Source organism: Somniosus microcephalus, chromosome 28 (genome assembly GCF_052327205.1).
Source record: "Somniosus microcephalus isolate GS21.2 chromosome 28, FLI_Smic_1.0, whole genome shotgun sequence".
Taxonomy (NCBI): domain Eukaryota; kingdom Metazoa; phylum Chordata; class Chondrichthyes; order Squaliformes; family Somniosidae; genus Somniosus; species Somniosus microcephalus.
Genome location: NC_141014.1, coordinates 41,841,725 through 41,868,305, shown reverse-complemented (window position 1 = coordinate 41,868,305; position 26,581 = coordinate 41,841,725). Strand labels below are relative to the sequence as shown.

The 26,581-nt window shown below is 49.1% G+C and overlaps 2 protein-coding genes across 2 annotated transcripts in view; one reads left to right on the top strand and one right to left on the bottom strand.

Annotated features, from left to right (window-relative positions):
• The window catches only part of ddx47 (DEAD (Asp-Glu-Ala-Asp) box polypeptide 47), a 32,004-nt gene extending 16,157 nt beyond the window's left edge, over nt 1-15,847 (top strand). The window contains exons 11-12 of the mRNA XM_085969016.1: nt 9,139-9,268; nt 14,463-15,847. Of these exons, the coding sequence (XP_085825142.1) occupies nt 9,139-9,268; nt 14,463-14,585 (253 nt within the window). The 3' untranslated portion in view covers nt 14,586-15,847. The remainder of the gene's footprint in view (nt 1-9,138; nt 9,269-14,462) is intronic.
• Nucleotides 15,848-17,830: 1,983 nt separating this feature from the next.
• LOC147099662 (uncharacterized) overlaps nt 17,831-26,581 on the bottom strand; it is a 173,880-nt gene continuing 165,129 nt past the window's right edge. Inside the window, exon 71 of the mRNA XM_085969217.1 lies at nt 17,831-20,442. Within this exon, the coding sequence (XP_085825343.1) occupies nt 20,310-20,442 (133 nt within the window). The 3' untranslated portion in view covers nt 17,831-20,309. The remainder of the gene's footprint in view (nt 20,443-26,581) is intronic.

The window sequence follows — 26,581 nt, the reverse complement described above, 5'->3', positions numbered from 1 at the left end:
ACTTCATTGGGTGTAAAACGTTTTGGGACGTCTGGTGGCCCTGAAAGGCGCTGGAGAAATGCATGTCTATTTTGTCTGTGAAAGTGTCGGCTGCTCGAAGGGAAATAGAACAAATAATGTGCCAGTAACTCAACAAATCCAGAAGCAATATGCTGCACTGAGCTCTTGCGATGCTGTGCCCGGGGGGTGGGGGGGGGGGTTATTGTGCTCAGTGCCGGAGATCGACAGGAATCTCAAGCCCTGTGCAGCGAGTGAATGAAACTGCCATCTGTATAATGGCCACCAGATGGTGCCATTGCTCCAGGAACCACTGAACATACTCGGGCTCTCCGGGACCATGCAGCACCTCCCGTGTATATTGGAAAATCCGGCATTCCCATTGGCATTCAGTTTCAGTGCACATAACGTAATGAGCAAAATATATTATTAATGGGAGATTTAAAAAAATAATTAGTGGTGTTCTGGTCCTCGGTACCTCTCTCCCTTTCCGTTCGTTGTGATGTTCTGGTCCTCAGTACCTCTCTCCCTGTCCGTTCGTTGTGATGTTCTGGTCCTCAGTACCTCTCTCCCTTTCCGTTCGTTTGTGATGTTCTGGTCCTCAGTACCTCTCTCCCTGTCCGTTAGTTGTGATGTTCTGGTGTATTCTGTGCATTGATGACTCCATTGACCCACAATCTATTCTGCAGGTTGATAAAATTCTCAAGGCGATTCCGAGAGACCGGAACACCTATCTGTTTTCTGCAACAATGACCAAGAAGGTACGTGAGCTGTTTGCTGAGAGTTTTATTTAACATATATCTGTCTGCACGCCTCGGTGGGCGGGCGTGTTGCCCGGGGGGGGCGGGGGGCGTGTTGCCCGGGGGGGTGGGGGGAGGCGTGTTGCCTGGGGGGGGGCGGGGGGCGTGTTGCCCGGGGTGGGGAGTGTGTTGGGGCGTGTTGCCCGGTGGGGGGGGGGGGCGGGCGGGGGACCTGTTGCCGGGGCGGGGGGGGCCGCGTGTTGCTTGGGGGGGGGGGGGGCGTGTTGCCCGGTGGGGGGGGGGGCGGGGGGACCTGTTGCCGGGGCGGGGGGGGGGCCGCGTGTTGCTTGGGGGGGGGGGGGGGGGGGCGTGTTGCCTGGTTTGGGGGGGGGGGGGGGTGGGATGTGGTCTGCAACAACCAGCAACGTCCCAGCTTCAGTCGCTGGTCTGTGCTCAGTCAGTCAGTCAGTCTCAGTATCTCGCCTGTGGTGATTGAGCAAGTTCCCAGTCCCAAACAGGGCCTGATAAGCTCCTGCCTTCAGCTCCCTCTTGAGTGTTTGCAGTGAATCTGCACTTGCTGCACGGGCCAGAAACTGGTGCCAGAGATTGGCAATTCTCTGTGAAAAGAAATCCTGACATTACATCGAACCCAGCTCTATGCTTATGTAACTGTCACTCGGGACCCCTCTTTCCCCCCCCATACCTATCCAACTGGAATAACCTGGTCCATGTTCTGAGGAAAGGTTAAGGGAGTTTGACCTGTCCGCCTGGGCTCACTGGTAGCACTCTTGCCTCTGCGCTGTGATTCCGTTGCTTGTCTGTTGAGTCTAGTTCAGGATTACTCACTAAGCCTGGAGCAGGTAATCGCAACAGTAGCAGCACCAGAGCCTCCCGAGTGACACGTTAAACACCTGCTTTCTAGGTAGCCCAAAGAGCCGTGTGTGGGGGCCCGCTCGCCTAGCCTGAAGGAGAGTGTCAAAGGGACACAGTAGTGTCATTGCAGGGAAGGCTCGGTAATAACAGAAACAATGTAAGCCAGAAAATACAAAAAACCTCCCCTTGACATTCAATGGCATTACCATCGCCGAATCCCCCACCATCATCCTGGGGGTCACCATTGACCAGAAACTTAACTGGACCAGCCACATAAATACTGTGGCAACAAGAGCAGGTCAGAGGCTGGGTATTCTGCGGCGAGTGTCTCACCTCCTGACTTCCCAAAGCCTTTCTACCATCTACAAGGCACAAGTCAGGAGTGTGATGGAATACTCTTCACTTGCCTGGGTGAGTGAAGCTCCAACAACACTCAAGAAGCTCGACACCATCCAGGACAAAGCAACCCACTTGATTGGCACCCCATCCACCACCTTAAACATTCACTCCCTCCACCACCGGCGCACCGTGGCTGCAGTGTGTACCATCTACAAGATGCACTGCAGCAACTCGCCAAGGCTTCTTCGACAGCACCTCCCAAACCCGTGACCTCTTCCACCTAGAAGGACAAGGGCAGCAGGCGCATGGGAACACCGCCACCTCCAAGTTCCCCTCCAAGTCACACACCATCCTGACTTAGAAGTATATCGGCCGATCCTTCATCGTCGCTGGGTCAAAATCCTGGAACTCCCTCCCTAACAGCACTGTGGGAGCACCTTCACCACACGGACTGCAGCAGCTCAAGAAGGCGGCTCACCACCACCTTCTCAAGGACATCTAGGGATGGGCAATAAATGCCGGCCTTGCCAGCGACACCCACATCCCATAAGCGAATTAAAAAAAAAAAAGAATGGCGAATTCTTGAGATGCTGTACCCCCCCCCCCTCCCCAAAACCCCCCCCCCCCCCCCTTGGTGTTGACAGATCTTTGACCTTGTACAGCCCTGGAGTTAGTGAACCTGTGAGTGAGAGTGATACTTTATGGATTTAAAAGCTGCTTCATTATTTCTGCCCCTCTCGCAGGTACAAAAGCTGCAGCGAGCGGCACTGAAGGACCCGGTGAAATGTGCCGTCTCGACCAAGTACCAGACTGTGGAGAAACTGCAGCAGTATTACGTGTTCATCCCGGCCAAGTTCAAGGTAATGGCAGCCACTGTCGCCCAGGGAGTGCCGCTGCTGCTGTTGGACACCAGTCGCCGCTGGGCTATTTATAACATTGTCGCAGTTACATTCCTTTAAATCAGCTCTTTATCTGATCCCTTTGAAACCTCAAGTGCCGTCTTTTGGATGGGACGTTAAATCGAGGTCCCGTCTGCACTCTCGGGTGGACGTAAAGGATCCCATGGCACTATTTGAAGAAGAGCAGGGGAGTTTTCCCGGTGCCTGGCTAATATTTATCCCTCAACCAACATCACTAAAACAGATGATCTGGCCATTATCACATTGCTGTTTGTGGGAGCTTGCTGTGCGCAAACTGGCTGCCGCATTTCCTACATTACAACAGTGACGACACTTCAAAAAGTACTTCATTGGCTGTAAAGCGCTTTGGGACGTCCTGAGGTTGTGAAAGATTCTTTGAATGCGAATCTTTCGTTACCCTAAATAGTATGAGTGCAGATGTTTTTCCAGTTATATCTGGGTCTGTTTTTAAAGAATGCTTGTATATTTCCCAGGATCTTGCCCTCGGTCACTTGCTGAATGTAAGAGTTTTTTTATATGTGCGAGATGGCGTTGGAGAGAAACCTTAGTACTCGCTCCATGGAGCCACCTCGTGGCCAGTGCTGTAATTACAGCGTGACAGTTCACACAGAAAATTGAATGGGAAATGTTGACATACCAATTTACAATGGTAAATCGTGACAACAGGGTTTGTGGGCAGGAATGAGTGCCCTACACAAGTAATGTGAGGATAATGATCTAATGCACAGGAAGCTGTCCTGCTGGTTGTTTCTAAGTTCCCTGTATTATTTTAAAATTTGACGCTTCTTTCTCTAGGATTGTTACCTGGTTTCCATTCTCAACGAGCTCGCCGGGAATTCCTTTATCATCTTCTGCAGCACGTGTAACAACACACAGCGCACGGCGCTGCTCCTGCGCAGTCTGGGGTTCACCGCCATTCCCTTACACGGGCAGATGAATCAGGTGCGCTGGCCGTTCTTTACACTGCGGAGTGGCAATGTTTGTCCTGTGACATGAACCGTTATTTGTTTAAAATCAATTCCTCTTTGTTTTATTTTGCAGAACAAACGATTGGGAGCTTTGAATAAATTCAAGGCCAAGTCTCGCTCGATCTTGCTGGCCACAGACGTAGCAAGCCGCGGCCTGGATATTCCACATGTCGATGTGGTTATAAACTTTGACATTCCCACCCATTCTAAGGTACGCCACTCCCTGTCCGGTTAGCTAATCTGAGCTGATGTGTCTGTCGGGTGGGCGCTGGTTCTCTGGTTGAAGATTGTTGGTGTGTAAAGCTGCTGCCTGCCCGCCCGCCTGCCCCGGTTTAATGCTGCCTGATGTTTATCTTCCAGGATTACATTCATCGAGTGGGGAGGACGGCCAGAGCAGGCCGCTCGGGAAAATCCATCACCTTCGTCAGCCAGTGAGTGTTGCTTGTTCGGGTGTCGCGGCTCAATATGTTGCTTCCCCTTTCACTCCCGGCGGCGGATGCGCTTGGTGCCCTGGTTTTGGGGAGGGAGGGGGTGGGTGGGGCAACCCCTTTAGTCGCTCGTACCCCGAGTGAGGCCAGTCCTGACGCACAGATTGTCACTCGCCCCGTTGCTTCAGCGGAACCCGCCCCAGGGCGGGCGATTCCCGAAGCGGCGAGTTTTCTGAAGCGCGTGGGAAGAGACCCCCTCCCCCGTGCAGTAACCTCACGAACTAAGAAACAGCTTGCTGATAGGTGGGTCACACGGCCCTGTAAACACCGTGCTCCTGATAACAGCAGGTTCAACCCAGGCTACGAAAATTACTTGTGGTTATTCAAGTCTCAAATCTTTGCAACATGTCGAGTTAAAAGGAAGCTTTAAAAGGACATTGAGGAATGTTGTGCTCTTAGTGGGAGTTCCATCTGGGTCAAATCTGAGTTGGTGCTTTGAGGCTTGTGGTAGCGTTTTGTCTGGACGCAGGCGTGCAATTTTCAATTTGTCGAGGCGTCTGTGGTGGATCGGTGTCTCGGAGCCGTGCTGAGCACCCGTCGCAAGCACAAGGTGGAACTGAGCTCCCACTGAGGGACGGTCTCTCTAACCGCTCTCTCCTGGGCCCTGTTACCTGAGGCTCGTTACGCTTTCTCCCCCCCCGCCCCCACCCCACAGGTGCTACCTCTGCTTGAGATACAGCTCCACAATGTCCAGCGACCCTTCATTACCTCATCTTCGGCAGCACCTCCCAAACCCGTGACCTCTACCACCTAGAAGGACAAGGGCAGCAGGCGCATGGGAACACCACCACCTCCAAGTTCCCCTCCAAGTCACACATCATCCTGACTGGGAAATATATCGGCCGTTCCTTCATCGTCGCTGGGTCAAAATCCTGGAACTCCCTCCCCAACAGCACTGGGAGCACCTTCACACGGACTGCAGCGGTTCAAGAAGGCGGCTCACCACCACCTTCTTGAGGGCAATTAGGGATGGGCAATAAATGCTGGCCTTGCCAGCAATGCCCACATCCCAGGAACGAATGGAAAAAAAAAAAAAGTGCCCATTCTGAACCCATGAGCTTCGGCAGAGAGTTTACGGGCCACGTGAACAGCGCAGCCGAGCTTGATCCAAGACGCACTTCCGCTCCTCATTTCCCCCTCGCCCTCTGTGCAGCAGAAGTCGCTGGATAGTGACAGGAGCTTGAAGCCTCGCTGCTTATATCCTAACGTGGGCATTGTGGCCGATTTATTGTCCCCTGCCTCTGCTGTAACGGGCTAAATCAGCGCAGACCTTCCTGCCCTGTGCCTGGATAAACTCAACCAGCCACCACAAGAGCTGCCTGCTGAATATTAACGGCTGCTCCTGTGATTCTGCTCAATGCTGAGGTTAATAAGTGGAAAAAGTTAACTTTAAGAAGTTGTTGAGTTGCCTGATGCCCGCATTGCCCCGTGACACTCACTTGATCATTTGTCCTAAGTTCATTTTGGGTGATTTTGTTCCAGTTTTGCTCCATATCCTGCACTGATGTCGAGTGGTTTTGACTAGTGCAGCGCTCCCTCAGTACTGCCCCTCCGACAGTGCGGCGCTCCCTCGGTACTGCCCCTCCGACAGTGCGGCGCTCCCTCGGTACTGCCCCTCCGACAGTGCGGCGCTCCCTCAGTACTGCCCCTCCGACAGTGCGGCGCTCCCTCAGTGCGGCGCTCCCTCAGTACTGCCCCTCCGACAGAGCGGCGCTCCCTCAGTAATGCCCCTCCGACAGTGCGGCGCTCCCTCGGTACTGCCCCTCCGACAGTGCGGCGCTCCCTCGGTACTGCCCCTCCGACAGTGCGGCGCTCCCTCGGTACTGCCCCTCCGACAGTGCGGCGCTCCCTCGGTACTGCCCCTCCGACAGTGCGGCGCTCCCTCGGTACTGCCCCTCCGACAGTGCGGCGCTCCCTCGGTACTGCCCCTCCGACAGTGCGGCGCTCCCTCGGTACTGCCCCTCCGACAGTGCGGCGCTCCCTCGGTACTGCCCCTCCGACAGTGCGGCGCTCCCTCGGTACTGCCCCTCCGACAGTGCGGCGCTCCCTCGGTACTGCCCCTCCGACAGTGCGGCCCCTCCGACAGTGCGGTGCTCCCTCAGTACTGCACTGGAGTAGGATTCTTTTCCTGGGGACAGCAACACTTTCCGATCTTCCACTTTACAGGGTTGGTTCTAGCTGTGCTTTGGCCATCTGAGGCAGCTACGTTGGACCAAGTGGGGCAGAAATAGCCTGCAACATTGAGTTGATTGCATCGCGTGCAGTCTGAGTGTTGTTGCCCCTGAGTCGCAGCAGATTTAAGGTTCATGAGTTTCAGGTGCTTGTTCAATGGGGAGTGACTCGCCCATGTAGCAGTAATCTTAGCACGCTGCTCTTTGCAGCCAGATCTTCCTTTGATCTCCTGACTGAGTAGAAGCTGCATAATGAGGGCAGACCCGTGGCAACCTTTTCCCCCCCCCCCCCCCCGGCGCCCTGACAAAGCGAAGTGCAGAATAAACAGAAAACAAACTGCTGCTAACCAAAATGTGTTGGTGATTTAAGGCTGTCAGTCATCCGGCTTCAGCTGTACCAGATGCGGAGCCAGCCCTACAGTGCTAGAACCAGAGCCAGCGCTGTGTGACAGGGGAGGGGAGTGCAATAATTGAAGACTGGCGTGCTGGAAATCTGTGCAACTTTTGAGTGCATTACTGGGAGAGAGGGTTTCTCGAGTGCTGGAAACTCAAGTTTGTTCGTTGTCTTGTTTGATCCAGAGCTGAATTCACACCTAATGTCCCAACTATCGCCAAGTCTGCTTGATTCAACCTGTGCGATCGTGCACGCCTCTTCCTCGCCTCATCCCTCCCCTCCCTCACCCCGCCTCATCCCTCCCTCGCCCCCCCCCCTCTCCTCGCCTCAGCCTACCCCTGCCTCATCCCACCTGGGCTCGACTTGGGGTGTTATAATTGGCCTCTGCCCCTGGGGTTCCTGCTACTGGAACTTTTTGAGGATGTAACTGGTAAAATAGATAAAGGAGAACCAGTGGATGTGGTGTATTTGGACTTTCAGAAGGCTTTTGATAAGGTTCCGCATAAGAGATTAGCGTGTAAAGTTAAAGCACATGGGATTGGGGGCAAGGTACTGACTTGGATAGAGAACTGGTTGGCAGACAGGAAGCAAAGAGTTGGAATAAATGGGTCTTTTTCCGAGTAGCAGGCAGTGACTAGTGGGGTACCACAGGGATCGGTGCTAGGACCCCAGCTGTTCACAATATATATTAATGATCTAGACAAGGGAACTAGATGTAACATCTCCAAGTTTGCAGACGACACAAAGTGGGTGGGCGTGTGTGCTGTGAGGAGGATGCCGAGAAACTCCAGGATGATTTGGACAGGTTGGGTGATTGGGCAGAAGCATGGCAGATGCAGTATAATGTGGATAAATGCGAGGTTATCCACTTTGGTGGCAAAAACAGGAAGGCAGATTATTATCTGAACGGCAATAGATTGGGAGAAGGGGAAGTACAATGAGACCTGGGTGTCCTTGTGCACCAGTCGCTGAGGGTAAGCATGCAGGTGCAGCAGGCGGTTAAGAAGGCAAATGGTATATTGGCCTTCGTAGCGAGGGGGGTTTGAGTACAGGAACAAGGATGTCTTGCTGCAGTTGTACAGGGCCTTGGTGAGACCACATCTGGAGTATTGTGTGCAGTTTTGGTCGCCTTATCTGAGGAAAGATGTTCTTGCCATGGAGGGAGTGCAGCGAAGATTCACCAGGCTGATACCTGGGATGGCAGGAATGACGTATGAGGAGAGATTGGGTCGATTAGGCTTATATTCGCTAGAGTTTAGAAGAATGAGAGGGGATCTCATTGAAACTTATAAAATTCTAACAGGACTGGACAGACTAGATGCAGGAAGGATGTTCCCAATGGTCGGGGAGTCCAGAACCAGGGGTCACAGTCTAAGGATAAGGGGTAAGCCATTTAGGACAGAAATGAGGAGGAATTTCTTCACCAGAGAGTGGGGAACCTGTGGAATTCTCTACCACAGAAGGCTGTTGAGGCCAATTCATTAAATATATTCAAGAAGGAGTTGGATAAATTTCTTAAGGCTAAAGGGATCAAGGGATATGGGGAGAAAGCAGGGACAGGGTACTGAATTTGTATGATCAGCCATGATCTCATTAAATGGTGGAGCAGGCTGGAGGGGCCGAATGGCCTACTCCTGCTCCTATCTTCGATGTTTCTATGTCTATGTTTCTCCCGATTACTGTGTAGTGAGACGCGCTGGTGTGTGTTTGGGGTGGGGGGCTGCAGGGAGACACTGCGAGGTCAGATCAGACTCCACTGTGATGTGTGGGCTCACACTTGATGCCAGAGTGCTCTTGGCACCCATGGACTGCGCCCCCCCCCCCCCCCCCCGGAACAAAACCTGGGACCTCCTGCATTTATATAGCGCCATTAAAATGTACCAAAGTGCTTCGCAGGAGCGATTATCAGCCAACATTTGACACCGAGACAGGTAAGGAGATATTGGGGCAGGTGACCAAAAGCTTGGCTGAAGAGGTAGGCTTTAAGAAAGAAAGACTTGCATTTATATAGCGCTTTTCACGACCTCAGGACATCCCAAAGCGCTTTACAGCCAATGAAGTACCAATTAAGGAGCGTCTTAAATGAGAAAGGAGAGGTTGGGAGGTTTAGGAATCGAATTCCAGAGCAGGAGGAAGAACTGAAGGAACATATGGAAGTGCTGACAGTTAATTGTCGATCTAAAGCGCCATGATTCTCTGCCGCACTGCCTAACGCCTCCAGCTATTAATGCGCTCGTATCGGTCACAGGTACGACGTGGAGCTGTTCCAGAGGATTGAGCACCTGATTGGGAAGAAACTTCCAGCATTCCCCACGCAAGAGGAAGAGGTGATGATGCTGGTGGAACGGGTGACGGAAGCACAGCGATTCGCGCGGCAGGTATGTGGGATTCTCGCTCTCCTCGCGTACTGTGCCGGCACCAGGATTTCACTGATGTGTAATATTGGGAGTTTGGCGGGGGGTGGGGTGGTGTTGTAGACTTCCATACTGTGTCCACCTGACCTGTGGAATAATAGCCAGCGGTTCAACTATAGATTCTGTCCTTTCAAACTTGGGTTGTGTATTGAGAGGGCATTTTGAGCTGAGGCTCAAGTACTGCTGGTTTAACCTGCTGGTTTAACCTGCAGTGATTTGAGGTGCTGAATTCAGACTGTCAGATTATTCCAGCACAGAAACAGGCCATTTGGCCCATCAAGTCTGTCCGGGTGCTTTTTTTCCCCACATAACACATTAATCTGATTCCACACTCACTTGCTCCCCACGCCCTTCAACAGTTTGTGGCCGAGAATCGCACATTCTAACTGCCCTTGGTGTAAAGAACTTTTTTCTAAACTCACCTTTTGTGATCACCTCGAATTTGTCTCGTCACCAACTCGCCAAACGGTAGAAACAATCTATCGCTAGTTACCGTTAACCATAATCCCTCATGGTCTTGATCACCCCTTAATCTTCTCAGCCCAAACTTCTTCGATCTCTCTTCATAAAAACTCTTCACCCTGGTAACATCGGTGCTGTGCTGCACCTTTCCTATTGCTTTTACGTACTCCTAGAATCGGTACCAAAACCTGTATACAGTGCTCTAGCCTACAGTCCTACTCTAAAATAAACATTCTGTGCCTTTTAGATACAAAAACCAAGGATCGATTTAATTTTTCTCATGTTAATGACCGGTGTGTCTGCAGAGCAAGTGTTTCTGTTCTCCGTGTGAAGTCTTGCTATTTAAGGGGCATTTCTTTACCCTGTTCTAAACTGCACTGATTCACATTTTTCTGCATTGAACTGCATCTGCCGCCTGTCTGCCCAAGAAGCGTATTGCTACATTGTGAAAATATATCGCTTCAGCTGTGCAAATGTCCCCTGGCACACGGACAACTGTCAAAACTGCTCTTAGCCCAGCTACAATATAGCAGCTAGATAACTATTTTGTAAAAATGTCATGACTAGTTGGGTTGTGTTGGGGCCTCCATTGCTTGGGATGGTTAGGAAATGGTTGTAATCCCACCAGAATTTGTTTAATAGAAGTATATTAAGGGCAAGAGGATAACCAGGGAAAGGGTAGGGCCCATTAGGGACCAAAGTGGCAAGCTGTGTGTAGAGCCAGATGAAGTAGGTGGGGTTTTAAATGAATTTTTTGCCTCAGTGTTCACTATGGAGAAAGACGATGTAGATATAGAAGTCGGGCAAGGGGACTGTGACATACTTGAACATATTAGCATCGAGAGGGAGGAGGTACTAGCGGTTTTAGCAGGCCAAAAAGTGGATAAATCCCCAGGCCCGGACGAGATGTATCCCAGGCTGTTGTGTGAGGCAAAGGAGGAGATTGCAGGGGCTCTGACACAAATTTTCAGAACCTCTCTGGCCACAGGGGATGTACCAGAGGACTGGAGAACAGCTAATGTAGTACCATTATTCAAGAAGGGTAGCAGGGATAAACCAGGGAATTACAGGCCAGTGAGCCTAACATCTGTGGTAGGGAAATTATTGGAAAAAATTCTGAGGGACAAAATTAGTCTCCACTTGGAGAGGCAAGGATTAATCGGGGATAGTCAGCATGGCTTTGTCAAGGGTAAATCATGTCTGACCAATCTGATTGAATTTTTCGAGGGGGTGACTAGGTGTGTGGATGAGGGAAATGCTGTGGATGTGGTTTACATGGACTTCAGTAAAGCTTTTGACAAGGTCCCGCATAGGAGACTGGTCAAGAAGGTAAGAGCCCATGGGATCCAGGGGGCCTTGGCGCGTTGGATCCTAAACTGGCTGAGTGGCAGGAGGCAGAGGGTGATGGTCGAAGGTTGCTTTTGTGACTGGAAGCCTGTGTCCAGTGGGGTACCTCAGGGATCGGTGCTGGGTCCCTTGCTGTTTGTGATCTACATTAATGATTTGGATGAGAATGTAAAGGGTATGATCAGTAAGTTCGCGGATGACACGAAAATTGGTGGGGTGGTAAATTGCGAGGAGGAAAGCCTCAGGCTGCAGGACAATATTAACGGGTTGGTCAGATGGGCGGAAAAGTGGCAAATGGAATTTAACCCGGAAAAGTGCGAGGTGATGCATTTTGGACGGACAAATAAGGCAAGGGAATACACAATGAGTGGTAGGACCCTAGGAAGTACAGAGGGTCAGAGGGACCTTGGTGTACATGTACATAATTCCCTGAAGGCAGCGGAACAGGTAGATAAGGTGGTTAAAAAGGCTTATGGGATACTTGCCTTCATTAGCAGAGGCATAGAATATAAGAGCAGGGAGGTTATGATGGAGCTGTACAAAACGCTGGTGAGGCCACAGCTGGAGTACTGTGTGCAGTTCTGGTCGCCTCACTATAGGAAGGATGTGATTGCTTTGGAGAGGGTGCAGAGAAGATTCACCAGGATGTTACCTGGGATGGAGCGCCTCAGCTATGAAGAGAGACTGGACAGGCTGGGGTTGTTTTCCTTGGAGCAAAGAAGGCTGAGGGGGGACCTGATTGAGGTGTACAAAATGATGAGGGGCATAGATAGGGTAGATAAAGAGGAACTTTTCCCCTTAGTAGGGGGGTCAATAACAAGGGGGCACAGATTCAGGGTAAGGGGCAGGAGATTTAGGGGGGATTTGAGGAGGAACTTTTTCACCCAGAGGGTGGTTGGAAGCTGGAACTCACTGCCTGAAAGGGTGGTAGAGGCAGGAACCCTCACAACATTCAAGAAGCATTTGGATGAGCACTTGAAATGCCATTGCATACAAGGCTATGGACCAAATGCTGGAAAATGGGATTAGACTGGACAGGGAGGGATGGGCGACGCAGACACGATGGGCCGAAGGGCCTCTTTCTGTGCTGAAAAACTCTATGACTCTATGGTTTGGCCCACTAGCACTTTGCATTGTGTAACTGATGTAGTCCATGTGAATTCTGTATGAATCATCATTGTGTTTGGCTCCTGCACTGGATTGTAAGTTCACAGGGCTGACTGATCGTTCCGGATGAATCACAATAACATGACCGTTTGTAGCGACTCCCAATACATTTTCACAAAACCATGGAAAATCTTTCTTGCACCTCCCTCCCTGGTACCGATCACACAGATCAGAGAGGTGTTTGATCCCTGGAATGTGCCGAGTTAGCTGGGGTTGAGCTGGGGGCTCTGCAATTGGCCCCCGGACCAGGGCGGATGGGTTCGGGGTGGGAGAGGCCGGGGCAGAACATTGGCCAAGGCTCCCGCCCCTGATCACGATCCAGTGACTCCTGCTGAAAAGCACATCTGTTAATGTCTTGACTGCCCCCTTGCAGTTGAATAGTTGGCCACAACTGACTGTCCAAGCTCTCACGTGAACGGTCACACGGGCAAGGAATCCGAGAGCAGCTGGTGCCATGGAACTGGAGCCCGTCAAGACTCGGAACCTGGGAGTGCGGAGGAAGAGGAGAAATTCTCTTTGTAGCAACATTAAGTGCTGGCAGGCATTCGAAACTTGTGCAAAAATGCCAGTGACCTCGGCAGCTTGAGTGATATCATTGTTTTCCTGCAATAGCGGCCCTGGGTATTCAGCCCCAGTCCCCAAAAAATACAAGCCAAGCTCTTGCTGCCAGCTTACATAACTTGCACTGGGCGACAGACCAGTCTGGGTTTGATTTAACTTGAACAAGAGCAGCATAAGCTAGGGTCAGCCCCAGTGGCGGCAGGAACACTGACCGACTGACCGATCCGCGTCTGCTGCTCGGGGGCTCTGCTGTCTTCCCGACTGCTCCCCACAGAAAGTTACTGGGTTTTCACATGCTGGGAAAGTTCAGTCGGGGACACGGTGCAGACACTGTGTCCATTATGTAATCGGAATCTGGCACAAGTGTTATTGGCATCTTGACCACCAACCCCGCTGGTGAATTCTCCCTCAACCGAGACATTACCTGGCTACAGATCACGTTACGCTGTGCCAAATCAGGAATATTACATCATTTCTTCAATCGATGAATAGCATTGTTGTGGCCAAATAATTCAAACCACTTATTTTGATTTATAATTTGTTAATTTTATTGCAGTTTAGGCAATGTTATTTTCCAATGTCCAGCACGACACATGCTATTGTGCATTCATTTTCTTCAGTCGTCAGCTGAAGGTTACAAAACAGACAGAATTTTTTGGTAATGTGAAGTGTATTTATGTGCACGAGGCGCGAGTGAGTGTGCGCGCGAGGTGCGAGTGAGTATCTGAGCGCACAATGTGTCACCCGACTGGTGGACTGTGGATTTGTATCTGACATCCCAAGGGGCCCTCGGTAAAGTGTGTGTGCTGATGGAGGGGGTGGGATTGGTACAGTGTGTACTACAGGAGCAGGAATGTTTGCTCAAACCTACGTACACTCTCAGTCCTTGTTTGTACTGTTCATGCTTGTGGCTGTATATAATCGGCATAGAATATTTTTATTAAACCTTCTCTCAGTTGAAATAAATTACACATTAATTGTCCGTTAGGGAAACAGCTTGAAAGTTTATGTACTTTCGGGGAAAGTTTGTAAAAGTGTTCTGGCACTGGGTGGGGGTGAAATGCGATTTTCAGTGGGAGTAAGCGGGAGTGAGATGTGTTTCATTGTATGAATTTTACAGACCGCCCCCCACCCAGCATGAACGAGCTGTCTGAGGAGGAGGAGGTAAAATGAGATTGTGCTTCGTAACATCGTTGGGGAAGCTGCACAAGCAGGTCCCCTTGTGTTACTTGTCGACATTAACAGCAGCTCTCCTGCCTGCTGAGAGCTGTGTAGAGTTTATGGGGATCAAACCCCAGAGGAGGAAATGAAGGGAGCGAGTGAATTAAATCAGGTGGATTGTGAGGACTCGTGCAGTCTCATTGTTTCGTTGGCACGTTCAAGGTGACCTCTCGCCCTTCACTGACTCCTGTTGGTGTCTCCTTTGTGTCTGTCGGTGACTAACTAGCAGGTGTGCTTGAGCAGGAAGCCGTGCGGCCCATTTACATTCCGCACGTGTGCGGTTTTACATTGAAAAGCCGGCAGCGCGGGTTCCCTGGAGCAAAGGGAACGCTGGCATTTAAGGCGTGACTCCTGGAAGCCGAGAGGCTGCTGTAACACTGAACGTCTGTACTTTCAACAGGAGCTGAGAGAGCAGGGAGACAAGAGGAAACGGTCACGCGAAGACGCCGATGATGATACAGAAGAATCGCTGGGCATCAGGAGAAAAGTAATGGGAGGCAAAGCGAGGAAAAGGCTTCGTTAAGGCCCCTTGACCACGGACAGTGTGTTGGAATTGTTTCAGATTGGATGTGATATTTATATTTTATATATTGGCCCACCGCTGAATTCTACCAATGTTGAGTTTGATCCATTTGCTCAGATCTCTGTTGTGAAGACTTCACTATTGACCGAGTAAACTGATGAGGGTATGTCCCTTTCCAATGACGCACTGCCATTCCTGGCCCGGTAGCTCATTGTTCTCTTTATCCATCACCATTTCCTTGGATAAATTATCTGCAAAATTGTTACTATTTAAAAAAAATCTTCAACCTGCAAAGTATCATTTGAGAAATGTTTAAAACCATAAAAGATTTAACTAAATATTCTCTTAAATAAACACAACGAATACAGTTGGGAATTTTGAATGTGCCAGATACAATATTTACCCAGGAGTCAAACCAACCAAATAACACCTGAAAGGTGATGTCTGAAAGTTGTCCTGGGGTCTGTCTATTTTCTTGTTCTTCGATCCCTCTACGGCCTCTCCCCTCCCTCTCTCTGCAACCTCCTCCAGCCCCAGGTGCTGCTCACACCCGACTCTGACCCCTCTCCCTGCTCCCCGAATAGTGACGGACCCTTCAACCATTGTGCCCCTGCCCTCTGGATTTCTCCTCCCTTTCCTACAGCAATGTCTCTGTATAACCCACCGCTTCAGGACCCTCCCTCCGCTCCACTGCCTACTAAGTCACGTTTCATCCTCACTGGGTGCAAGGTTTTGGGGGATAGAGAAAGGGGTTGTGAGCAATGTTGCACATACATTCGAGGTCAGAGGAGAGAATCTGAGGCCATGGATGAAGGGTTGAGGTTGGGCCGATCAAAGGTAAGAGCTGTTGGCTAGATCCGTCAAGCCGTGCATAAACTGGGCTGGATTTTCCACCCACTTGCTGTGGATTTGTTGGTGGCTCTGCATAGGTGTCGGCAGAAACATTCTCGGGGATTTGCCTCGGTGCATCTCCATTTCCTGGTGGATGCAATCGGTGCCTTAACATGGCCCCAACCATAGGGCCTCATCAATGGAGGCGCGGAAGGGTTGAGCCCAGGATTCCGTGATTCAACTGTTGTGGTGAAAATAAATTCACATCTAAACCATGTAAAAGTAAAAAGATGCAGTTTATTATCGGAGCTCTGGGAGAAGCGTCTCAGACCCCGCGGTCTGTGCGAGCACCTTCTCGTTCTCTCTTGGTTGGTACAGCTTTTTATTCTATTTTCATCCAATCACATTGTATTACAATAATCACCTGATCACATATGGCTTATTTATTCTTTTCAGTATTAGTAAAGGTTAGTTACATCTTACTATGCCTTTGGTCACAGGTCCAATTCCCATGACCCCTATATTCTGCTGTGCCTACAATTTTTAGCTAAAGCAGCATATTCCTTATCACTTACGCAAAACGCACGTATTCTGTCTGGTCCCACAACTGCGTCTTAACTTGGTTTTTCGAAGCTTCTCACATTGTTCTTTGTTTTAGTTTTGCCTTTTTACGTAAGTCAATTTTTATTGTGATATTTCTTATCTCGACCTGGTTTCTTTTAGTCACTTTCACATGACCCCACTCCTTTTGTTCTGATTTTAATTTTGCTGGCATCACTTAAGTAGTGGTCACCTCGGCTGTCCGAATTCTGAGAGGGTTCAATTTAACCCCTTCAATACAATAGCTAATTAATCCTCCCCTGCAATGATTCTGGCCGTTAGGCCCTCGTGACCCTTAGTCTGCAATACTGGGCTGCAGGTCATAGGTTACAGTATCAACAACTCGTTTGTAACTGAGCCCATTCTTTCTGTTCTGTTTCTTATCTCTGCCACCTGGATTATGACGTCTGGTTCTACAGGCTGCCAGACCATATTTGCTAGGCTGAGGCTTCTTTAATAATCTACGCAAGCCATTTTGTTTCTTTATGTTACTACTTTAAGTTTAGCTGACAGTTTTATTAAATCTTTCTCACACGTCAGCATTAGCTGTGTGTAGCTTGGTGGCTATGCCTTATCTTATTCTTGTAAGGCTCCATTGTATAAAGTCCTTGAGCTGGGCAGACATTTTATCACCACCTGGCTTCTCCTCAGCTCTTAGTGATTTCGCACATGACCCCTCTCTCTTTCCTTTGTCTAAAGTAATTTGTTTGCTCTGCATTTTAAACACAGAGGATTTGCTTTTAACCCTTTCACAACCACTGCACTAAATTACACAATGTACAGCACAGAAACAGGCCATTCGACCCAACTGGTCCACGCCAGTGTTTATGCTCCACGAGCCTCATCTCAGCCTATCAGCATTCCCTTCTATTCCTTACTCCCTTGTGTGTTTATCCAGCTTCCCCTTAAATGCATCTGTACTATTCGCTTCAACCACTCCCTGTGGCAGCGAATTCCACATTCTCCCCACTCTCTGGGTAAAGAAGTTTCTCCTGAATTCCCGATTGGATTGATTAATGACTATCTAATGTTTATAACCCCTAGTTTTGGACTCTCCCACAAGTGGAAGCATCTTCTCTGTCTACCCTGTAAAACCCCTGTGTAATTTTAAAGACCTCTTAGTTCACGCCACAGCCTTCTCTTTGAGAGAAGAAATCCCCAGCCGGTTCAGTCTTTCCTGATGGGTATAACCTCTCTGTTCTGGTATCCTTGTAAATGAGAGTGGATTGGAGGGTGTGAGACTTGCATTTCTATAGCGCCTTTCACGACCACCGGACGCCCCAAAGCGCTTTTCAGCCAATGAAGTACTTTTGAAGTGTGGTCACTGTTGTAATGTGGGAAATGCAGCAGCCAATTTGGGGACAGCAAGCTCCCACAAACAGCAATGTGATAAATGACCAGATCAGCTGTTTTAGTGACGTTGATTGAGGGATAAATATTGGCTCAGGACAGATGGGGCCTCGGTTTAAAGTCTCACCCGAAAGGCGACACCTCTGACAGTGCAGCACTCCCTCAGCACTGCACTGGAGCCGGCTGAAGCCTCCGGAGTGGGAACCTGATCCCACAACCTTCTTACTTAGGCGAGAGTGCTACCAACCTAACAACGGCTGACACGGTGAGCAACGAAGAAATGTGATTGGGTGAGAGTTGATGGCTTCAGAGGGGTAGGTTGGACGATGAGTGGGGAGTGATACGCGAGGACGATAATCCGCTGTGAACGCCTCTTTGGCAGGAGCACGGGCGATGGGAACTTGTTTCAACAATCACCCCGAATGCAGTGTTATTGGGACAAGTGATCCAAGCAAGGTCGATTACTCGTTAATTTTTATTGTTATATTCATAAAATACAGACATCAGAAACTACAAGATTTTAGCTTGACTAAAATAAGAAAATAAAGTGGAATTAACTGCGCACAGTATCTTCAGCAGGTGCAACAAAGCAGTGATATTGATTCTTAACATCATGTGAAATAAGAGATTAACTAAAGACACCGTCTCCCTCGCTACACCGCTGTTAACAGAGAATGTCGCGCCCCTCCGAGCATTGTTAGAACCTTTTCTCAAATCCAGTATTTCATTCTCCAAACTTAAGTTGCAAACGTGCTGGAAATCTGTCCCTACTCAGCACTGACTCCACACAAGAATAATCCCCTTCTCAGCTGGGTTTAGCTTCTTTTTGAAAGATGGAGGGATTTGAAAGTCTGTTGTTGACCTGCAGCCTGGCTTTTTGAGGAAGACGTTCCAGAACTCCACTCAGTTTCATTTCTGCAAAGCTTTTAAATAAGAAGAATGATTTGAGGCCAGCGGAAGGGTTAGTTTTATAATAACGTTCCAATTCTCCTTGTTCTCGATGTTCAGTTGCACAATGTGGAGGCAGTTCACAGCGACAGTCGAAACAATTAATTTACAAAACTTAAAACACCATAAATTTCTGCTACGGTACAACTGTACAGTCAGTGTTCGGGTTTGGAGGGAGAGGAGGGGGCCAAGTGTCTTTACGTCTTTAAATTATAATACATTTGTGCCTTAGACAGAAATAAACATTGGTAATTAAACGATAAGCGGGGGACAGTGTGATGGAGACCCAGCTTATTCCAGCGCTGAGGAAGAGGTACACAAGGTGTAAGGACCAGACTGGACATCGCCCTGTGATATATTGCACATAACCTGGACCCTGGATAGCGCCCTGTGCCATATTGCACTAATGCTTGTGTTGGTACGATAATATTGCACAGAGTAATTGCTTTAATGGAGCGGCCAAAGGAATTTAACAAGAACTCGTTGAGCATTTGGTGCGATTAATAGAGCGCAGGGTCACATCAGGGTCCGTCTTCCCTCGGTGCTGGCATTAACTGGGTCACCCACTGCCCAGCCGTGTATACTGTTATACCACACACAATATACCCACAGTCTTTCAAACGGGTTACTTTTTAAAGCACTTTTATCAACAACAACAACAAAAATTTTTTTAAATCCTTTTATTTTTGGTGATTCGAGCTGATCTGTATAGACGATCCCTCAACTGCCCCATTCAATCCCTCCTCCGTCGAGAACTTGCCTTGTGTCTGGCAGCTGAGCTTGTTTGCTGTTTATTTTTTAATGAAATAAAGGGGGGGTGGGGGATGTAATTTTTATGTGAATGCCCGGCTCGTTGAGGTGAAGGATGTGTTAGTTGGGCACGGAACACTTTCCAGTTCAGGCCCCCAGTTTTGGCATTAAACACTCGCTCGCAGGTCAGGTACAGCACGGACGATCTCCACAGTAAAAACTGCCTCTACCCTGACCAGTAATGTGCCTCATCCACCACCACCACCCCCCCGCAGAAACCGCCCCCCACCCAATAAGTCTCCCATTTCCAGCATCAACCACGCTGCGGCCTTTCTGAGTGAAGGTGCCCATTTAGGGACAGCAGTAAGCCCATTCCCACTAGCAACTAGGCTGAGGCTGGCAAAACTCACTTCACACAGGCCCGCAACAGCCAGTTCGAGAGGCCTTTCATCTCATTAGTCTTGGCTGGACTTGAATCTAGATGCCCCGCGGTGCGTAACCCAGTGAATCCCGCAGATTTCGTCAGGGGACGTAATAATGAAGAAATTTTTTTCACAAGACATTTCCCCCCCCCTTTTTTAAGACAACAGCAGCAAGTACGATGAGGTTAGGATAGATCCAGAGCCTTGGGCATACCTCCTAGAGGTGGCAGCAGTGAACACCATTTTGGCATTTCAGTTTTTTTATCGATTAGAAAAAATTAGCAGCTTTTTTTTTAGGAACAAAATGGTTAAAATTGGAAAAGGAGCAACTGAGTTGGGGGGGGTGGGGGGGGAAATCAGTCCTAGCCGAGATAGGGAGAGAGTTCAGAGAAACGGCAACCTGTTCACACACAGGCTCAAATCCCAGGGGAACGTGAGGAAGTTCGGGTAAGAAAGGCAGTCTGGGGCACTGATCGGGGGATAAGTTTGCAGGAAAGGACAGTGTAAATGGGGTCAGGAGAGAGTTGGATGTGTTTCTGGGAGGGCGAAGTGATTGAGGGATGTGGTGAGAAGGTGGGATTGATCGATAAGCAAGGAAGGGGCTTTTGGGCCTCCCTGTGTCCCTGTTCTAAGGTGCAGTGAGGACCTCTTAAACCAGAGGTTCTGACGGGCAAAGTTATGACCAGCAGAACGCGATTATAACACCCTGATAGAAACCATGTTCCCAAGTAATTGATCAACATTGCAAACTACGCAGTCTGATCCACTGTGTTTGACATTATGTGCGGTATAAAGTACTGTGATGTTGCTGGTCCAACTGTCATTAATAATCTCCAAAGTATTGTCGGTAGGCACTGTAGAATCCAATCCTGTCTGCCAGGTAGTCACAGGGATAGTAGGACTCGCATATTTCCCTGCGTTTTTCGTATGGTGTCTTGTAATAATATTCACGGTGCCTAGAATTAAGATAGATTAATGTTAGAGGTACGGAGCACGTTGATTTATAAAATAAAATTGAGACTAGGTTTAATGCAGACAGAGAACCAGAATCTGCTTGGAGGTAGCTCCTTTTCGGCTGGCATAGACACGATGGGCCAATTGGCCTCCTCCTGGGCTGCAACTTTCTATGATTCTATAGACAGAGAGAATAGAGTGCTGGTCAGGCCCCAGTCTACCCCGCCCACCCCAGGATGCATTTAAGGTCCGGTCCCAGAGGTCGGATTTGGTGATATTGGGGTTTAATTGGGAGTGTGCGCTAGTTAGGTTTGTCCTGTGATGCATCAAGCAGAACCCTGGTCTCCCAGTGTTTGATGATTGTGTTATAGAGTCGGCGAGAAATGTCCCTGAGCCTTTCCTGAAGTTGGCCTGAGATTCAGTGTTACTGGTGGTTGGGGAGAAGGTTCGCGGGGTTCACCTGTCCGATGGATGGGGAGGCGGGGGGGGGGGGGTGCGAGCGGGAGGGGGGGGGTGGGGGTGCGAGCGGGAGGGGGGGTGCGAGCGGGAGGGGGGGGTGGGGGTGCGAGGGGGTGGGGGTGCGAGCGGGAGGGGGGGGTGGAGGTGTGAGCGGGGGAGGGTCCGGGGTCTTTTTTCCCCTTTTTGTGTCAGCAGTTGCCACTATTTAAACACAGTATCCCAAACACTGACATGAGAGGACGTGAATAGTGAACCTCTTAACTGTTTGACCTTACTTAAGATCAGGAGCTTAAGATCAGACTCCTCCTTGGACATGACATCGAGGTGTCTAAATATGTGCCGTGTGTTTTTTGGACGGTGACCAAAGCCCTCGTATTAGCAGCAACAGTTTGAGGGAAAGCAGAGGTGAAGTATTGTGTTTTAAATGGCAGCGCCTGTGCAGGTCTGACCTCACCAACTTCCCTTGTTGGCGTGCAGACTGGCTCACTGGCAACAGCGAGGGCACACTCGACAAAATGCCGACACTTCATTCCGCAACAGATGTGCCGCACGGTTTTTGGGAAGCAATCAGAGGCATTCTGGAGGTGAGCGAGGCAGTGTTTCTGGGTGGAAAGCCAAGACAAGCATCCCACACAGGCCCCACCATCCAACAACAGCCTTGGAGCGCGGTTCACGGTCCGTCCACTGTCTGCCTCACAGCGTGGACAGTGAGCAGCCTTGGCAGCACTGCCCAGCAGCAACTGGCACGAGCTTGAAGGGTTTCCTGTGTCCAATGGGCGCTGGTCCCATCCTCGTAGGTAACCGACTCCCTGTCTGATATTTTAGAAATCAGGAATCTGCCTTTTGGCTTGTTTAATAATGTCCATTAAACAGCCCATTTCTATTAGTGGAGCAGACTGCTGTTCAGTGACTGGCTCGCGCAATAGAGATGCTATTTTGTCAAATCTAGGCTTGATTACTCCAATGCTTTCCTTGCCAACCTCCTGCCTCTATAAACTTGTCCAAATCTCCGCTGCCTGTATCCTGACTTTCACCACTTCACCCATCGCTCACGTCCTCACTGACTGACACTCCTCTCCCAAAGCATTCAATGTAAAATCCTCACCCTTGGCTTTAAATCACACCCTGGCCTCCCCTCACCCTATCTCTGCCTCCAGCACTGCAACACCCCCCACATTCTCCCCAACAAGGCCAGCGGTAGCCTTCAGCCACCTGGGTCTTACAGTCTGGAATCCCCTCTCTGCCTCTCTTTCCTCCTCTCACCCCTGGATGACTTGTCTCAGTGTCTGTCTCCACCTGTCTCCCTGCGAAGCACTTTTGGGGATGTTTAGGTTTAAGGTGTTGCTGTTGAGCTAACTGGGAGCCCTGAGCAAGAAGCAGTGAAGGCCGGTGTTACATAGTTACGTTGGGACTACATTGTACAAGTGTACTAACACTCAAATCAAGTGTAGCAGCACTACGATGCTGGGAAAGTAGTGCGCAGGTGCCGCACAGCACTTGGAAAATATCACCCCGCACCATGCGGCAGGCAGCCATTACAACACAAATAAAACAGTAGTTATAATTACAAACTACCGAGTCTAGAGTCGTCTTTACAAAGCACTACGAGCGCTAGAAGACATAACATGGTGGCAGCGGTGTAAGTGAGTAAAACTTACGCAAATAAAAACGATATCAGATTGAAGAAAGAAATTTAAAAGTAAACTCTGCAGCGTTGTAACCGCGAATCGTACGGGCAGCTAAAATGGCGGCATCCAATGCACTGACCGCGAATATGCTCCCCATCATGAACTGGGAAGCCGACGATATCGTGGAAGCTTTCCGGAAATTTAAGCAAAAATGCGAGCTTACATTTAAAAGTTTCCTGAAAGGCTCCTCTGATGAGGAAAAAGTCAGCTACATTCTACTGTGGGCGGGAGAAAAAGGCTTAGCTCTCTATAACAGCTGGAGTTTATCTGAAGAGGATAAAACGAACCCTACGGCGATTTATGAAAAGTTCAGTAACCATCTCGAGCCTAAATCAAACCACCGCATACACAGGTATAAATTCCAAAGCTTAAGACAGGAACCTGGTGAAACGGCTGACAATTTCCTGACGAGATTAAAAAACGAAGCCAGCAAATGCAAGTTTACGGAACTAGAAGAAAGGCTGGTAGACCAATTAATATGGGGATCAGCACATACAGAAGTGCAAAAAGAACTAATAGGAAAAGAAAAGCTTGGAATATCAGAAGCCATAGATACAGCGAGGGCTCACGAAGCCACAAAACAACAGATGAAAACGCTGAATACTCATACGGCTGACGTGCGGACAACTCCCGAACCGGATCACAGAGTAGATGCAGTGCGCGAAAAGCACAGCACACAAAAACAAGTATATGACAGCGGGAAGAATATGTGTAGAAACTGCGGAAGACAACACGACTACACAGACAAAAGAAAATGCCCAGCGTATGGAACAAGCTGCAACACGTGTGGTAAAGCAAACCACTGGCAAAAGATGTGCAGAGCTAAAAGAGAGTGGCTACACACCAAAAGCAGAGGTGGGCAGCAGAACCAACAAAAGAAAAACAAAATCCATACCATGGGTGAGCAAGATGACGAAGACTGCGGGTACGACAAAGCTCTGAACATTGAAACCATAAAGGTTCTCTTACACGAAACGTCCAGAGCGGAAAGCACCCCAAAGAAAGAATGGCACACTATCATCCAGATTAAATAGAGGATCGAAGGACAGCCCACAACCGTCAATCTAAAAGTAAAGTTGGACACAGGAGCTCAGAGCAACATCCTTCCACTGAGGCTATACCAGAGGATCTTCCCCGAAAACTTGGGCAAAGATAGATACCCGAAAAGAGGATGTTTAAAAGCAAACGACGTCACGCTGACAGCGTATGGGGGGAGCGAGATCAGACAACTCGGAACAACCTATATAAAAGGAACACACAAAAGTAGAAACATCAACTGCATGTTCTATGTGACTGACTCCGAGGGACCGGCGATCCTGGGATTAAACCGCTGCGAGAAGCTGGGGTTAATCTCGGTAAACCACGAACTAACAAAAACATCACTGAAAGTCGACAGCAACACCCCACTGGAAAATCGTCCACAAATCATGGACACGAAACATTTGATGGACATGTATCCAGAATGTTTTGATGACACTGTAGGATGCTTCGGGGAGTTCAAGTACCATATAACAATAGATCCAGAGGTAAAACCCGTCATCCACGCTCCAAGAAAAATACCCATCGAGCTAAAAGAAAAATTATACACCGAACTAAAAGAAATGGAAGAGAAAGAAATAATCGCAAAGGTCACTGAACCCACAGGCTGGGTAAACTCGATTGTGGTACGGGAAAAGCCGAACGGGCGGCTCAGAATCTGTCTGGACCCCAAAGACTTAAACCAGGCAATAAAGCGGGACCACTACCCCACACCAACATTAGAAGAAATCACACCAGCACTGGCAGGAGCCAAAGTCTTCTCCAAACTGGATGCCAGAAACGGCTACTGGAACGTAAAACTGGACGAAGAATCAACTAACCTGACGACTTTTAATACACCATTGGGGCGTTATAAATTCCTGCGGCTGCCATTCGGGTTGAAAGTCAGCCAAGACATCTTCCAACAAAAGATCGATGAAACATACAAAGGCTGTGAAGGAGCCATTGGAATCGCTGATGACATCCAAGTTTACGGATCAAATGAAAGAGACCACGACGTGCACTTGCACGAGGCCATGGAGCGCACCAGAACGGCTGGCGTCAAGCTGAACGCCGAGAAGTGCATCGTTAAAAGTACGAAATGCAAATTTTTTGGCATGATCTACACACCGGAGGGTGTCAAGCCTAATCCCGAAAAGGTCGCGGCGATAGCAGAGATGGAAGCTACCTCGGCTTGGTCCAGTATATGAGCTCTTTCATCCCGAACATGTCAGACTACACAGCGAACCTAAGAGAATTACTAAAAGAAGACACCGAATACCAATGGTCAGAATCCCATGAGAGGAACTTCAAACACCTAAAGGAATTGTTATGTAAAGAAACCAGCCTGTCTTATTACGATAGAAAAAAACCTGTCACCCTACAGGTAGATGCCTCTACCAGGGGGCTAGGGGCAGCCCTCGTGCAGGAAGGAAAACCAATAGCTTTCACATCGAAGGCATTGACATCAGCAGAGACAAGATACGCAAACATCGAAAGAGAGCTATTGGCAGTAGTATACGGATGCGAAAAGTTCCACACCTACTTATACGGAAGAAAATTCGAGGTAGAGAGTGACCATCGTCCACTCGAACAAATTTACAAGAAAAACCTAAGCAAGGCCCCAGCAAGACTGCAAAGGTTACTGTTAAGACTCCAAAGTTACGACTTCGAATTAAAATACCGGCCAGGGAAAGAAATGGCACTGGCAGATGCATTGTCTCGATTGTCACCACACGAAAAGCACGAGATGAAGGGCCTGACAGTAAAAATACAACACCTCATAAATGTTACCCCCACAAAGCTTAGCCAAATTCAAGAGGAGACTGGTAAAGAAGAGGAGTTGCTACTACTCATGCAACAGGTAATACAGGGGTGGCCGGAGAAGATCCAGCAGGTCCAAAACCAAATCCGACAGTACTGGACAATCAGAGACGACATCTCGGTGGAGGACAGTGTTCTCCTTGCTGGCTCAAGAATCATAATACCAAAAACGATGCAAACGGAACTTCTCCGCTTAATACACCAAGGCCATATGGGGATGGAGAAATGTAAACTAAGAGCCAGATCAGCTGTGTACTGGATAGGCATGTACAAAAGCATAGAACAAATGGTCTCCACATGCTGCATATGCCAGAAATACCGAAACACACAGCAGAAGGAGGAGATGATTCAAATGGAAGTACCCCCGAGACCATGGCACACGGTCGGAACAGATCTGTTCCTGTGCAACCAGGAGTGGTACATCATAGTAGCAGACTACTACTCAAAATTTCCTTTTGTCAGAAGGATAAACGACATGAGAGCCACAACAATCACAAAAATTGCGAAAAACTTATTCGCAGAACAGGGCATCCCAGAGAAGGTCATCTGCGACAATGGGACACAATTCACCTCCAGCGAGTTCAGAGCACTGGCTGGAAAATACGGATTTAAAATAATTACCTCATCCCCACATTACCCAAGGGGACACGGATTTATTGAAAGACAGATCCAAACAGTCAAAAGAGCTCTCATTAAAAGCAAGGAGATGGGAGAAGACCAAGACCTCGCCCTTTTGGCAATCAGATCGACACCTTTGAGAGCAGACTCGAAATCACCAGCAGAACTACTAAATGGTAGAAAATACAAAACAACTCTACCAGCAAAGGTATATCCTCCCCAGGACCAAGAGGATGTTCGGCAGAAGCTGATGGAAACACAAGCTACGGGGAGCACACTATAATAAGCATGCAAAACCACTGCCGGAGCTGCTAAATGGGCAATCAGTGCATATACAAGATCCGTTGTTGAGAACATGGAGTCCAGCCAAGGTTATTGGAAAAGCTGATACTCCAAGATCTTACTTGGTAGAGACAGAACCTGGAAACCAATACAGGCGAAACAGGATCCATATCAGACCCTCACCTGAAGCTGTCAAACAGCGGACAACATTAACAGCAGTTAGGGTACCAGACACGGAAAACCATATAACGCC